At 45.3% G+C, this 13759-nt stretch overlaps 1 protein-coding gene across 1 annotated transcript in view; it reads right to left on the bottom strand.

Annotated features, from left to right (window-relative positions):
* The window catches only part of AGBL1 (AGBL carboxypeptidase 1), a 3520373-nt gene that overhangs the window by 2607275 nt on the left and 899339 nt on the right, over positions 1–13759 (bottom strand). The window contains exon 9 of the mRNA XM_069624284.1: positions 13253–13326. Within this exon, the coding sequence (XP_069480385.1) occupies positions 13253–13326 (74 nt within the window). The remainder of the gene's footprint in view (positions 1–13252; positions 13327–13759) is intronic.

The following is a 13759-nucleotide window of genomic DNA, read 5'->3' as shown; positions in this document are numbered from 1 at the left end:
CATTACCTGTATGGTACGAGGGTCTTGGTCACAGTCTACGACCGGGGGACTGGATCCTCACGAAAGTTTTCGAGAGGTTGTCTTGCCTTGCACCTCGGTGGAGGGGTCCCTACCAGGTCCTGCTAGTCACCCAGACTGCTGTGCGCGTAGCGGGGCGAAAGAACAGGATCCATGCGACACACACCGAACGGATCCCGCAGCCCGTGCCATACGATACAGAAGACACAGAATCCCTTTCCAATGCTGTAACCAACGTATCCGAAACAGCAACAATCGACACAAGAGTATCGGAGACTGTTCCAGAGTTCGTAAGGCCGGAAAAAATGGCTATCTTGTCTCCACACTCTCCAACAGTGGTACTTCCGGATCAATAATTTTCTGATCCCATTTCCGTTCACTCGCCACCTCCAGTGGGAAGTGACGACATACTTTTCTCTGACCTTTCAGCGCCGGAAATTGTGAAATATAATTTACGTCCAAGAAGATAGACGCACGGCACGGCTTGACTGTGCGATTGAGGAAATCATTTGAGGGCTTGCCTTTTGGCCCGACTGTACGAAAGGATTCTGTTGGCTAAGGGTTGTGGGAAAGACATTAATAAGACGCGCGACTGGAGTCGCCAGCAAACAAACAATTGGTCTTTTTCGATTGAAGACGACGATCCCTGCACCCGCTACCGCTCGCACTGAACTTTTAGATAAATATGTGGCTAGCAGAGACAATGATCAAGCGTGTAAGGGGACTCCGAAAATGTATTGTTGCCTTTTAGTAATAATAACTGGGTTTGTAGTAACTATTGGTTTTGGGTTATGGTATCTGGAGGAAGCATATCCGCTAGAGGACTTTTTACCTGTTGAAAATGTATCTGTTTTCCCCACTCCTTCCATGCAATTGCATACCTTGTCGCCTAGAGATTCTTCGCATAGACAGAATTATCAGAATAATACTCTTTTGTTAATAATGAATGCCACTCATGCAATTTTGAATAGGACCAACTGCTGGATCTGCTCACATCTACCGCAACATGGAGATAAGGGGCTAGGTTGGTACATTCATCCTTCACCTTTGACAACTGCTTGTTATGCTTCTCTTAGAGCACTATTTTTTGGCCGATGGAATGACAGCATCTCAGGGAACTTTGATGGTACAAATTTGAATAGTTTTGACAAACGTGTTTTGATGCCCCTGGGATGCTCGCTTTTTGCAAATAGGAGTAAGCCAAACGTTGCTTCTGTTAGGCCCTCTGATAGATTGTCTCGTCCTTTTCAGTCTTTGATCTCTTTTAAAATGGCTCCTATAGGCAATAAGGATGCCACGCCTCCATCTTATTCTGTTAACCATAGCCCCGATTCAGTATCACTCTGCGTACAGAGGAATAGAACACGGTCAATGGGTAATTTTAGAAAATGCACCAACGTTGTGAATTTGACTAGTAGTGAGAACAGACCTCTGTATGTAGGTGAACCTGTCTATTTTGTTTGCGGTAATGTGGCATTTCCATGGTTGCCCAGGGATTGGCAAGGAACCTGCTATTTAGGCATTCTGTTACCTGGGGTATTTATTGCCAGTACTGCAGAAATTTTCGAAGACTCGTCCGCGACGAGGTGTGAAGGGGGATACTCCAGCGCAAACTCTAGGAGACATCATGAAATCCTTTGTGCCATTTTTTGGGCAAATTACGAATTCAGAAGATATCAGGGGACTAGCGAGAGTACTGGAGAGAACCATCAACCGGACCACTGACATACTCTATAATATGACGTTAGAACAGAAAGCGATAAGATTAGTAGCTCTTCAGAACCGGATGGCATTAGATGTCATTCTGGCAGAGCGTGGAGGAGTATGTCAATTGGTGGGGTCGGCTTGCTGCGTTTACGTACCAGACTGCTCTCCAACAATCTTTAGGGCGATCCAAAATCTACATGTTCTTAGTTCGGAAGTACATGTTCCTGAGGGAAACTGGGAACTTAGTACATGGTTTTGGGACCACCTACGGTAATGGGAATGGAAGTTGTTTTCGGCCCTGCTGATTATCTTGGGTAGTTTTCTACTCCTTTGCTGTTGTATACAGTGTCTCCCTGGTATATGTTTGGTATTGGGGGGGTGTTGCGCGCAAGCAACAAGTGTATTAGGGCATAGCATATACGCCCCAGAAAAGGTTTCCAAGGAGTAAGTGTTGAAAGAAACTCTAGTGTCTGATCTAATGGCAATAGATATGTCTGATAATGATTCGGGGTGTGTAGACGTTGAAATGTGGAGTTAGTCGCAAAGTGATTGAAGGTAGTTTAGCGCTTGGCATAGGCCAAAAGCAGGGTTTGTTAAAACTGATATAGTATTGTTTCATCCTCATTGTATATGTTGGCCTATGCTCAGTCACTCTGCGAGAAAATCCGCATTGCAAGGTTGTAACCTTAACTTAATCGAGCGTCCATTTTAGGTTGAAGCCGCCATTTTAGTTATTCGTGCAAAGTCACCCTGTGGCCTAAAATGGCCGACCTGTGTTCTCTTGTTCTAACTTAACCTCTTCAACCTTTGTAGGAGAGCTAATGTCCAACCTGCCTGCAGGCTACATGTTAGGGTCATGTAGACCTTGTCCTTTGTTGACCTCGGGATCAGGGGATTACTTGAATCGGTGATGTTAACCTACAAGTATATAAGAACAATAACACTGTTAAAACATGTCATGTGAAACATCTGTTTGACCTGCATTAAAGCAATGTGTAAAGAGTGTAAAGTTAAATCCAGAGAATAATAGTGCTTGTTAGTAAATGTATTAAAAGGTAAACCGCATGCACGAGATATGTAAATTAGGAATAAACCTGGCAGGACCCTAGCCCAGTACATGATTAACTTGTAGGAGGCTGGACATCGTTATGAAGAAATTGTATAAATACGCTGATGTCCAGCTAGCAATTCCTGTTCACTGCTCACATTGAACCTGCTGGTGGCCTCTGTGATGTACTGACGGCCAAATAGCTATTTGTGCACTTTGTTTTGTAAACTGTACAGTATTGCAATAAAGATTCTGGGAATCTTTATGAGCCCGTGTTGGTGTATTTCTCTTTGCATGGTGTAAAAGCCTTAATATTGTATTTTTCTGATTCCACAGGGTGACGACACAAAACACAGCACACAACAGGTCGCCGTTTGCAAACTTCAGGGCAGCAGCATGGTAAGCACTAAGGACACAGTACTCAGACACATCAGACATTGGGGCAATTATGTCTAGGAAAATGAGGGAAGATGAAGACCCTGTGTGGTACATTCAGGAGAATCAAGAGCTTTGGCGCCTTGAAACACGAGAGCCATGGGATAAAACAGTAACAATATTTTATCACATACTAGTACAGGGTCTACAAGAGCCTGTCCAGAAATGTTTAAGGCAAATTGGTTACAATGGAAGTGAAGGGGTGCGAGAGATACAGTTCACGATAGTTCATCATTGTAGGCTGTGGCAGGAGAAGATTAAGAAAAAAGGAAGAGGACAGGAAGATAGACGAAGCAAAACTAGTACAGAAAAAACGATTGAAGTATGCAATGGAGGGCGCGGTCTTTACCAGCCCCTTCCCATAAGGACAGTAGCAGCAGCAACAGCCGCAGCAGTTTGCACCGCCCATGGGGGGTGGGTTTATGGGGTGGGTTGGTCAACAGCAAGGGTTTCTGGGAAGGGAGGGCCAACAGAGATGGCATGACTTCGGACCGCAGATGCATCCTAACCAAGGGGGATTTCTAGGAGGGTTTTCTGGATATGGGCAACAGATGCAGCGGAACCCTTGGGATTTTCTGGGGGGGCTTCCAAGGGCAACAGAGGGAGCCACCACATTGCTGGACATGTGGGCTGCTAGGACACACTTCTAAACTGTGTAGGTACAGGGAGGATGCAAAAAACCTGGGGGGGGGGGTGCAGGGCCAGCAACCCTATCAAGGGGACCAGGAAGATTACTATGCACAGGACCAACAACATACCACAAGCACAAGGACAAGCCCCACCAACACAGATACAAGTATCACTGATGCCAGCACCAGTACCACAATATTTACAAGCACCACAGATTCGAGGGAATACACAGCAATTAGCACAGCTACAGAACAATGATGCAGCAGCACATGTGGACTCAATGGCGACAGTTTCCGTTAGACAACTGCCAAGGAACAGCCCCTTTACAGGGAATGGGTTGTCCTTATAGCCTCATTAGGACAGCCCACAGATGAACTTGATGTATCCCATTCTGGCGATCACACCCAACCCTGCAGGGGAACCTCCTAGAAGGGTGGCAATAGGTGACAAAATGTTTTCCTTTCTTGTGGACACAGGGGCAACTAGGTCCTGCATTAGGGAAAGAGCATTTATATTGTTAGGTGATGCCATGAACACTCCAGGATTGTCGGGGGCTCCGGAAGTGGTTGCTTTCACAGACAATATCTCACTTTCTCTAAGAGATCATCATCTATCTCTGCCTTTACTTTACTCTCGACAGACACCTGTAAACATACTGGGGCGAGAGATTATGAGAAGACTGAACATTACCATTTCATTCATAGACAAGGGAATAGAGTGCTCTACACCAGGAATACACATGCTCAATGTAAGACAGATTGTTCAAGCATATTGTGGATACACAGTACAGAGGTGTGTGCCAGTGGATGCAGCAAAGGCCAAATGATACGGATGACATTCCAATCACCAGATGACATAGGGACAAAGGGACAGAGGGACCAGCAGCAGAAAGTACAAATAGATTCTCATAATTCAGGGCAGCAGAGCTCAAATTTGTGGTCCCTGAACACGTGATGTGGCCGAATCAGACAATGGACAGCCATTAGCGGTGGGAAAGGAGAGCCGGTCCCAGGCAGCCAGACATGGACTTGAAGAGGTACACAGGTACTGTGAAAAATGCAGTTGCACTATCAGCTCCCTTACAACCTGCAGAAAACGGTGATGATATCGTAGTGAAATAAATCCCTCCATATAATAGATCATTGGGAAGAATATTTATTGCAACACAGTGACTGGTTGCTGCAATAGCCAGAACAAGCAACTGGATTCTGCCTACTTAACACTGACACAGGGGCACATGTTGGACAATGTTTGCTCTTTGCTGCAACTATTTTAAGAGGCCACCCAGCTGTTAGTCTGCATACAACATCACTCAGCGAGGTAATGCCACCAGTGTATCTATTGCCAACATCAACATTCCATGAAAACATTAATTAGTAATACTAAGGGGTCATTATGAGGTTGCTGGTTCCATTGCCCAATGTCCCCAATATAATACTGGTATATTATGGGCGGTGGCTGAACGGTACGTTCCCATTCCCGTGTAAACGGGAATGGGAACATTGAAGCACCGGCACCGTTGTTAACGGTGCCGGTGCTTCAGTGATTTATCTGCTGATAGGAGCCTGAACTACCAGCAGGTCAGGCCTGCCGGTCGTTCACAGCCCGTACCGGCAAACACGGATTGAGCCGGTCTGGAAAAAGTGCTATTAATAACATTACTGGCACCTTTTTCAGACTTGCTCACTTGTAATGAGTCCCTAAATATACTTTGTTCCACAACATATTTTCCAATTACATGAGTGTTACTTCAATATCTTTTGTTTCAATATGTTCTGATTTAAAAAGAAACAAATTCACAGAATAATATGTAGTTTATTAAACAACAATCTATGGAACGTCTTATTTATTTCGTTTTTTTAATTATATCTATACCCCTCAGTGTGATCTTCCATTTGCATGCACCTCACAAACAACTGTTTTCTATGCTTTATACAGGTTGTGTTGTTCTATGCTGCAGGGATTTCCCTTGCTCCACATGCATGCTCTCTTGATCCCTTCTAGAGATTATATGACAGTGTTTGCCATCCGTTGCTCATTGTTAGGCTACATGCAACATCACTCAGTAAGGTCCTGCCACTGGTATACTATTGGAATTAGAACCATCCAACATGAATCTGAATGGTCTGGCAGTGGAGGATCAGGCCAACAGAATATGAATCTGCTCTCAATCTTCCAGAAGAATACCCTCATTTTTGGCATGAAGGAGAATTTCGAGTACTTCTTGTCATCTTTTATTGACTCATGGTTTAAAGTCAAGGAGGCAACCTTTAAGCATCACGTTCATTAGGATGAGGAAAACATTGCAGCCTGGCATTCACAATTGGATGTGCCAGCCATTGGTAAGGATGCACTAAGAGACCTTTAAAGGCCTGGCTGCTACAGTAAAGAGAATGAAATGTCAGAGATTCACCACCCACTGTGGTTCTCCACCACAGTAAAGACGTTCATCTGATAGTGCACACTCCTTCTCCACAACTCCAGACAGTTGTTAGGGTCACATCAAGGAGAGCTTTCAGAGAGTTAAAAACTTTACGAGGAAGTTGGACTGACTCCCCTCCAGTGTGGCTTGGTATATGGATTGGGGTCCCTGTAAGATTTTCGCAATACAGAGCAGATGGTTAAAAGTTCTGTTTGCAACAGTGATGTCTATCAGCTGCAAATACTGTATGTTTAAGTGGTCATTGTGGCCATCTGTACTTGTTAGATGTGGAACACTTAAGCTGCCACCCAGCTAGTATGCTGTGACAATGTTTTGTTTTTGGCACTGCTAAGAATAATATCCTGGTCAGATAGCGCAGTGAGTAGAGCGTTCGCTCTGACATCCGTGCAGAGCCTGCTGATGCAGGTTTGAATCCCAGCAGTGCCTAACTCAGCTTTCATCCTTCCAAAGTCGATAAATGAGCACCACACACCATGGGTAATAATAAGGAGCGCTCAGATGCCTGAGAGTTTGTAGCACTATATAAATCCAAAATTATTATTATTATCCCCGACAACAGCCTCAATCGCACACATGGTAGAGAACTTTGATTAAAAAAAGAATGAGACTAGAGAGGGAGAAAAGTCCTATCACTTTGAAGACCACACAACATATTCCTCAGATGATTAAGATTGGTGTTTGAGCCATCTACTTTCATATGGATGGAGCCACATGTGAAATGGTAGTGGAAACTTGGATTCTGACAGTAGTGATTGAGTGCAATGTAAAATTAAATCTTTAGTTTAATCATCTGAAGTATATTTGACTCTACTAACAAGCGGAGCCACTCCCAGACTCTTAGAACCATGCCCACAAACTGGAGATCCTGCCTCTATGTATGTGTCTCTGCCAACCAACAGAGCTGCTGTCTGAGCTCTAGTACCATGCTCACAAACTAGAGGTTCTGTCTCAATTTATTTGGCTTTACCAAGCAGCGGAACTTCTCACTGAGTCCTAGTACTATGCACAAACGGGAGGATCTGCCTCAATTCGTTTTTCTCCATAAACCAGTGGAGCTACTCTCTGAGCACTAGTACCACACGTACAAACTGGATGTTCTCCCAGTGCACAATGTCCCCCTTGTATTACCCTCTTGCCAAGACATGTAGAAGAATGTAGAGTGGTGCAGGAGCATATTCTTCTCCATGCAATCCACCACTATCTTGTATTCAAGCTCTTACCAACTGACATATGTCACAAAATGCATGCACTCTGGGGCCTCTAATCCTCATCACTCTGTCTCACCTGTTCTGCCCAAATGATACCCATCACCGTGCCACAGCTTACAGTGATTGCACATCGAAGGGGTGTCCTAGGAACACTCACCTGCGTTACTGAGATCAACTGAATACTGGCAGAAGTGCACTGCCTACACCCCCTGACAGTCAAATCCTTGGCAAACAGAGATTAGACCAACACACTTATGACCATAAGGGCGGTGATGTCATTGGTGTGGATGTCTTGCAACCTGAATCCATCCTCTTGAAAAAAGCCTGAACCCGCTTTGTCCCCTCGTTGCAGTCAGGCAGCGCTGTAGTGGCCCCATTCTCCTCCTCTTGAGTTACCTGCTAGTGGACCATCTCTAGCTCACTCTCCTTCAGCGCCACCCCTCCTCTTCCCTCTACTCTCTGCCCCATTGCACCTTTGTGGCAACATTTCCCTACAGACCCTACGGTATCTCATCCTCCTCCTCCTCCATGGCAAGTTCAAGGTATTTTCCCACCTTCTTCTGGTACTCGTTCAGTGTCTCTTCCTCTACCACAACCTCGTCCAGATGTGTAGTCTTATCCTCCTCCTTCTCATGCTATGTCTCCCACTCCCCATGCTCTCTCCTCATATTCTATCCCCCTTCTCAACCTCGTCCAGATGTGTAGTCTTATCCTCCTCCTTCTCATGCTATGTCTCCACCTCCCCGTGCTCTCTCCTCATATTCTATCTCCCCTTCTCAACCTCGTCCCATTCTCAACCTCGCCCAGATGCATAGTCTTATCCTCCTCCTTCTCATGGTATGTCTCCCACTCCCCATGCCCTCTCCTCATTTTCTATCTCCCACTTCTCAACCTCTTCCAGATGTCTAGTCTTAACCTCCTCCTTCTCATGCTATATCTTCCACTCCCATGCTCTCTCCTCATATTCTATCTACCACTTCTCAACCTCTTCCAGGTGTGTAGTCTTATCGTCCTCCTTCTCATTGTATGTCTCCCACTCCCCATGCACTCTCCTCATATTCTATCTCCCCATTCTCAACCTCTTCCAGATGTGTAGTCTTATCCTCCTCCTTCTCATGCTATGTCTCCCACTCCCCATACGATCTCCTCATATTCTAGCTCCCCCTTCTCAACCTCTTCCAGATGTGTGTTCTTATCCTCCTCCTTCTCATGCTATGTCTCCCACTCCCCTTCTCATGCTATGTCTCCCACTCCCAGTGCTCTCTCCTCATAATCTATCTGCCCCTCCTCAACCTCTTTCAGATGTGTAGTCTTATCCTCCTCCTTCTCATGCTATGTCTCCACCTCCCCATGCACTCTCCTCATATTCTATCCCCCCTTCTCAACCTCGTCCAGATATGCAGTCTTATCCTCCTCCTCCCTCTTTCCCTCCACCCCCCCTAACTCAGGCTATGTCTTCTACTGGTTTGTTCTCTCCAGTGGTCGAAGTCTAGGAAAAGAAGTAGTGGAACTATGTTCCCTACTGGCCTGCACCGCTCCCCACAAACCCCATCGCCACCCCTCTCCCACGCACACTGCAAACTCCAAAAAACATGCGCCTGCTGTTTAGGCGAACGTTCAGTTCAGTGCAATGTAAGTGCACGTTTCAACTTCTACCTACATTTTTATTTTAAAACGAAACCATTCCGGAACGGTTTCTTTTTAAAATAAAAATATAGGAACAGTAAAACTTAATTAAAAGAAGTAGAGGAGCACCGCTCCTGCCCACTTCAACCACTGGTTCTCTCAACCTCTGACAAGGCGGAGACGTAGCCCAGCGTCTCATCCTCTCCATCTTTTCAGTCCCTGTATATAAAAGGGCATGTTCCCTAAGGTCCCAATGTGCAAAACTAAAATGTGCCCAAGGTGTCTAATGTGCCTATGCTATCAATATGCAAAACAAAAAAACAGGTGCCAGAGCTAACATGCTGCTATCCCACATGATTTTGAATTCTTTTCATAGGGATGAGCATGCATTTAAAACATGTTTGCATCCAAAGGCAAGAGTTGCAAACAAGCACTGCATGCGGTGTCATGTTTACTGCATGGCTTTACATGAACATTCATATTAGCTTTCGTACTGCTCTGGGTACGACACGAGAGAACAGAAATTACTGCATGCAAATTCCAGAAGGACATATTGCCAAAATGCATAATGAAACCCATTCTGAAGTCTGGGGATGTGAGATGGTGGAACAATGTTAAATGCCATATATTTCCCCGCTCCGAGTCTCCGCATGGCTGGAAGCCACCTTAGTCCGCGGTGGGGACTCAGGTAAGAGTTCTTTTTTTTTCTTTCCTCCTTCCTCCCAACTCCCTGCCCTCCCCACCCCACTTACCTTCTATCCCTTCGTCTCTGGTGGGGGACGATGGAAGCCTCCAGGTGTGTGGAGACTCGGAGCAAGGCCGCGGTACGTTTTCTTTTCCCCTTCCCCCTCCCAACCCCACTTACCTTCTTTTTTCTTCTTTTCTTGGAAGCAAACACGCTGGAGACTCTGCTGTTCCCAGCGCGTCCACTCCCGATGGCTGCCATGGAAAGGGAAAATGGATTACGTTTTCCCCCTCCCCGGCAGCCATTTTGTTTCACATTTTTTTTTTCTGTTTCGAAATGCGGCAGTATTTCTAAACAGAAAAAAATGCCATTAGTACCCCGGTCTAACGGCCAAAGTACTAATGGCTATAAGACTCTTGGCGGCGGACCAAAATCACCAATGGTAATGCCCCCGGGCTTACCGGGGGCGGTATTGGCCCACAGCCTCGGGTCTTATTGCCACGATAACATATAGATTTCCAGATAGACATCGTTGATGGAACATTAGTAATGCCTCCCACTCCCGTATCCTAGTGTGCTGAAAAAAGAAGCCTGACAAATATGGTTGGCTAAAGGCATCACTGGAGTGGGCAGTCACTGTACCTAGATTACTGGATGACCAGACTGACGTTTCCTCGTTTGCAAAATGACCTCCCATCCATGGGTTTATACGTCAAAGTAAATTGTTTTGGTACGGGTGATTGAGGGCCTGGCGTAAAGAAACTAAGCTTCTTGCTGCATCTATGGTACCTGCAGAGAGCATGCTTGCATGATACACAGAGCTATAAGGGAGTTTCAATGAACCTCTCTCTCTAATTGGCTGTCAGATGAAGAGAAAATACCTGCACCTACTCTTGAAATCACGCCTGATAGGATGGGCTCCAGAAAATATCAGCCTATGGCTGAGTGTGACTGGGAATCTCATACCAATCAAAATGACTAGTTTATATTTTGTATCAAAACATTGGGCCTCATTACAAGTATGGCGGTAAGGCAACAACAGTGCCGGTAGCGCTACCAGCACTGTTGTTACCGTACCGGCATACGACGAGTTCTGCTCACGAGTGCCCTTGCAGCCACCAAGTCTGACCTGGTGGCCATACCGACACCCACGAGCAGAATAGTACTGTGGCACTGGTACCGTTATTAATGCTACCAGTGCTACCACCTTCCCCATTCCCATTTGAGCCCTATAGGGCTCAAATGGGAATGGGGATGTACAGGTTCTGGCACCCACGAATGGGCAATTACCTGGCTATTCTGGCCCAGCCAGACCCGGATGAGAGTTTGGAGGTAGCCTTGCCGCTTTACTTTTAATGCCAAGGTCCATGTGCGCTTCCTGTATTTTACGTAGAAAGTCATTGGCCCTCATTACGACCCTGGCGGAGTGGGTTTACGCCAGCGTTATTCGCGGCGGACCCGTCCGCCCTACTACGAGTTCCCGTAGCGCCATGGAACGTTTTCCGCCTGGTTTTTCCGGGCGGAGAAATCCATGGCGCTACGGGACCTTGATGTTAATTACGCCACCGTATTTTGCGGTGGCGCAATTAACGCCTTCCCCACTCCCATTATACCCTATGGGGCAAAAATGGGAATGGGGAAGGGTAAAATGGGGATTGGGGATTTACCGCCCCGCCAAGGTCGGCATGGGGCGGAAAATCCGCCAACCTCCATGGCGCTATCGGCAGCTTTCCGCCGTGCTCCGCGGTGCATTTAGCACCGCGATTTCCGCCAGGGTCGTAATGAGGGCCATTGACCATTCTGGTTGCTATTTTGAATCCCAGTTGCTAGGTTACCAACATCATTGTGACCACAAACAACATGCTCATAATAGCCTCATAGATTGCCAATGTTCATCGATCTGAAGCAGATTCCTTTTCATCATGTGTAAAGTCACTACCTTCCTAAGAGGATCAGGTATAAGCTAGCATGGGCAAAAGCACCAACTAGATCAAGGATCATCAATCGCGATACCAGATGTTCAATTACATGGTACTTCAGTCAAGGAAGTCATGCAGCTTTCTTAGCAAATGGTCATGCTTTATATATGCCATGGTCATAGTCCTATCTATATTTGTTTGATTTCATTTTTGTATTGGTTTTTTGTAGCGCGCCTAATACCATACCTGAATTCGGTTTCTAAGCACAGATCAGGGATTTGAACCTCTTGCCTCCAAGACCAGCGTGTTGCCCCTGTGCCAGCATGAGCAGATACCTTAAGATACTTACTGTACTGACTGAGGCTCCATTCAAAATATGTTATTGGCTTCATATGTTAGTCTGTGTTTGCTTAGCTAGTCAGCAAACACAGACTAACATACCAAGAAAATATTAGTTTTGAATGGACCTTTGAACCAGTCTGAGATTTAAAGTGATTCTTTTAAAGTGGCCACACTGAAACAAATGTATTCCTCTTACTTTACGTTATTGATGACATTATGTTATTATTTTTATGAAAACTATAAATGCAGTGAGCTAATTCAAGATATAATCAGAAATGTTGATGTAAGAAAATTGTAATAAAAGTTTGTAAGAAACCAGAAATTAAAAAAAAAAGAAAAAAAAAGATATGTAGGTCTGATGGGGATGACATGCATTGGCAATATCTAGAAAACCTTTGAGCTAAATGCCTTTGTTGAGAGGAAAAGCACACAATCAAGAAAACACATTGGGCCTCATTACGACCCTGGCGGTAAGGGGTTAGCGCCATCGTTAGCTGCGCCGACCCCTTACCGCCAATCACGAGTTCCCTTTCCGCCATGGCGGATTTTACACCTGCTTCTAGCGGGTGTAAAAATCCATGGCGGTAAGGGAACTTGGTGTTAATTACGCCACCGTAATTTACGGTGGCGTAATTAACGCCTTCCCCACTCCCATTATGCCCTATGGGGCAAAAATGGGAATGGGGAAGGGTAAATGGGGATTGGGGATTTACCGCCCCGCCAAGGTCGGAATGGGGCGGTAAATCCCCTTACCGCCATGGTGTTAACGTAGTTAGCACCATGGCGGTAAAGTCACGGCCCTGGCGGTAACTTTCCGCCAGGGTCGTAATGAGGCCCATTGTGGGTCCGTTTACAATGTGACGTAGCTTCAAACTTAAGTATAACATGCTTTTTCGCTTTACATTTACGCTCCAGCTCATTTTGCTGCCATTCCGAGTCGTAGCAGGCCAGCAAAGCAGAGATGTCTGCTTTGCTTTCCTCTTCCGCCTTCGAAGAGCATTTAGTTTTACACCTCCATGAAAATCTCATGCAGGTGTAATGAAATGAATCCCAATCGATTATGCTTCAGAGTAGCACCCGCTAGTGAGCAGGCCGATTCTATTCGAATACATAATGAAACATCTGTTCTTTGCTGTGCGTAGACCATTTACAACTGTGTTAATGAATGATACGAAAGCCAGCAAAACATACTTCTTCCTGATTTGCCAGTTCATCTCTATCCAAGTCTTTTTCTGTTTCCAGTTCACCATCTTCTTCAGGACAATCTAGAATAATGACATAGACAAGGTAAGGCAATGCATTACATTAGCAGTATAAAGTCTGAGTACAGGAAATATGTGATGTGTTATTATTAAGCCACTGCCCATAGTGTATCATTTCAAGATTAAAGAGGATGTCCAGCACCATTTTGTTTCAGGATATGGCTGATAATACACCCCTATAGTTCATTAACCTTCTAGGGGTTTCTTTTTAGCAAGAGATAAGACAAAATGTATTGTTATAAAAGTTGTTTGGCTTCTAGGTCGTACTTCTGCACAAGACAGATTTGCCACAGCTGCGAAGAGCCTAGTTCCTATGTTGTTTTTGAAAAGAAAAGCCTTCTCTACAGCTAAGTAGCCATATGCATTAAAAATGCAATGTTCTAATGTCCTACTTTACAACATGATGATGTGCACATAGCATTTGAGATATTTTTCA

The sequence above is a fragment of the Ambystoma mexicanum genome, chromosome 11 (assembly GCF_040938575.1).
Source record: "Ambystoma mexicanum isolate Mex_15411 chromosome 11, UKY_AmexF1_1, whole genome shotgun sequence".
Taxonomy (NCBI): Eukaryota; Metazoa; Chordata; class Amphibia; order Caudata; family Ambystomatidae; genus Ambystoma; species Ambystoma mexicanum.
The sequence above is the reverse complement of the archived record's forward strand: the minus strand, read 5'-3'. Positions and strand labels throughout refer to the sequence as shown.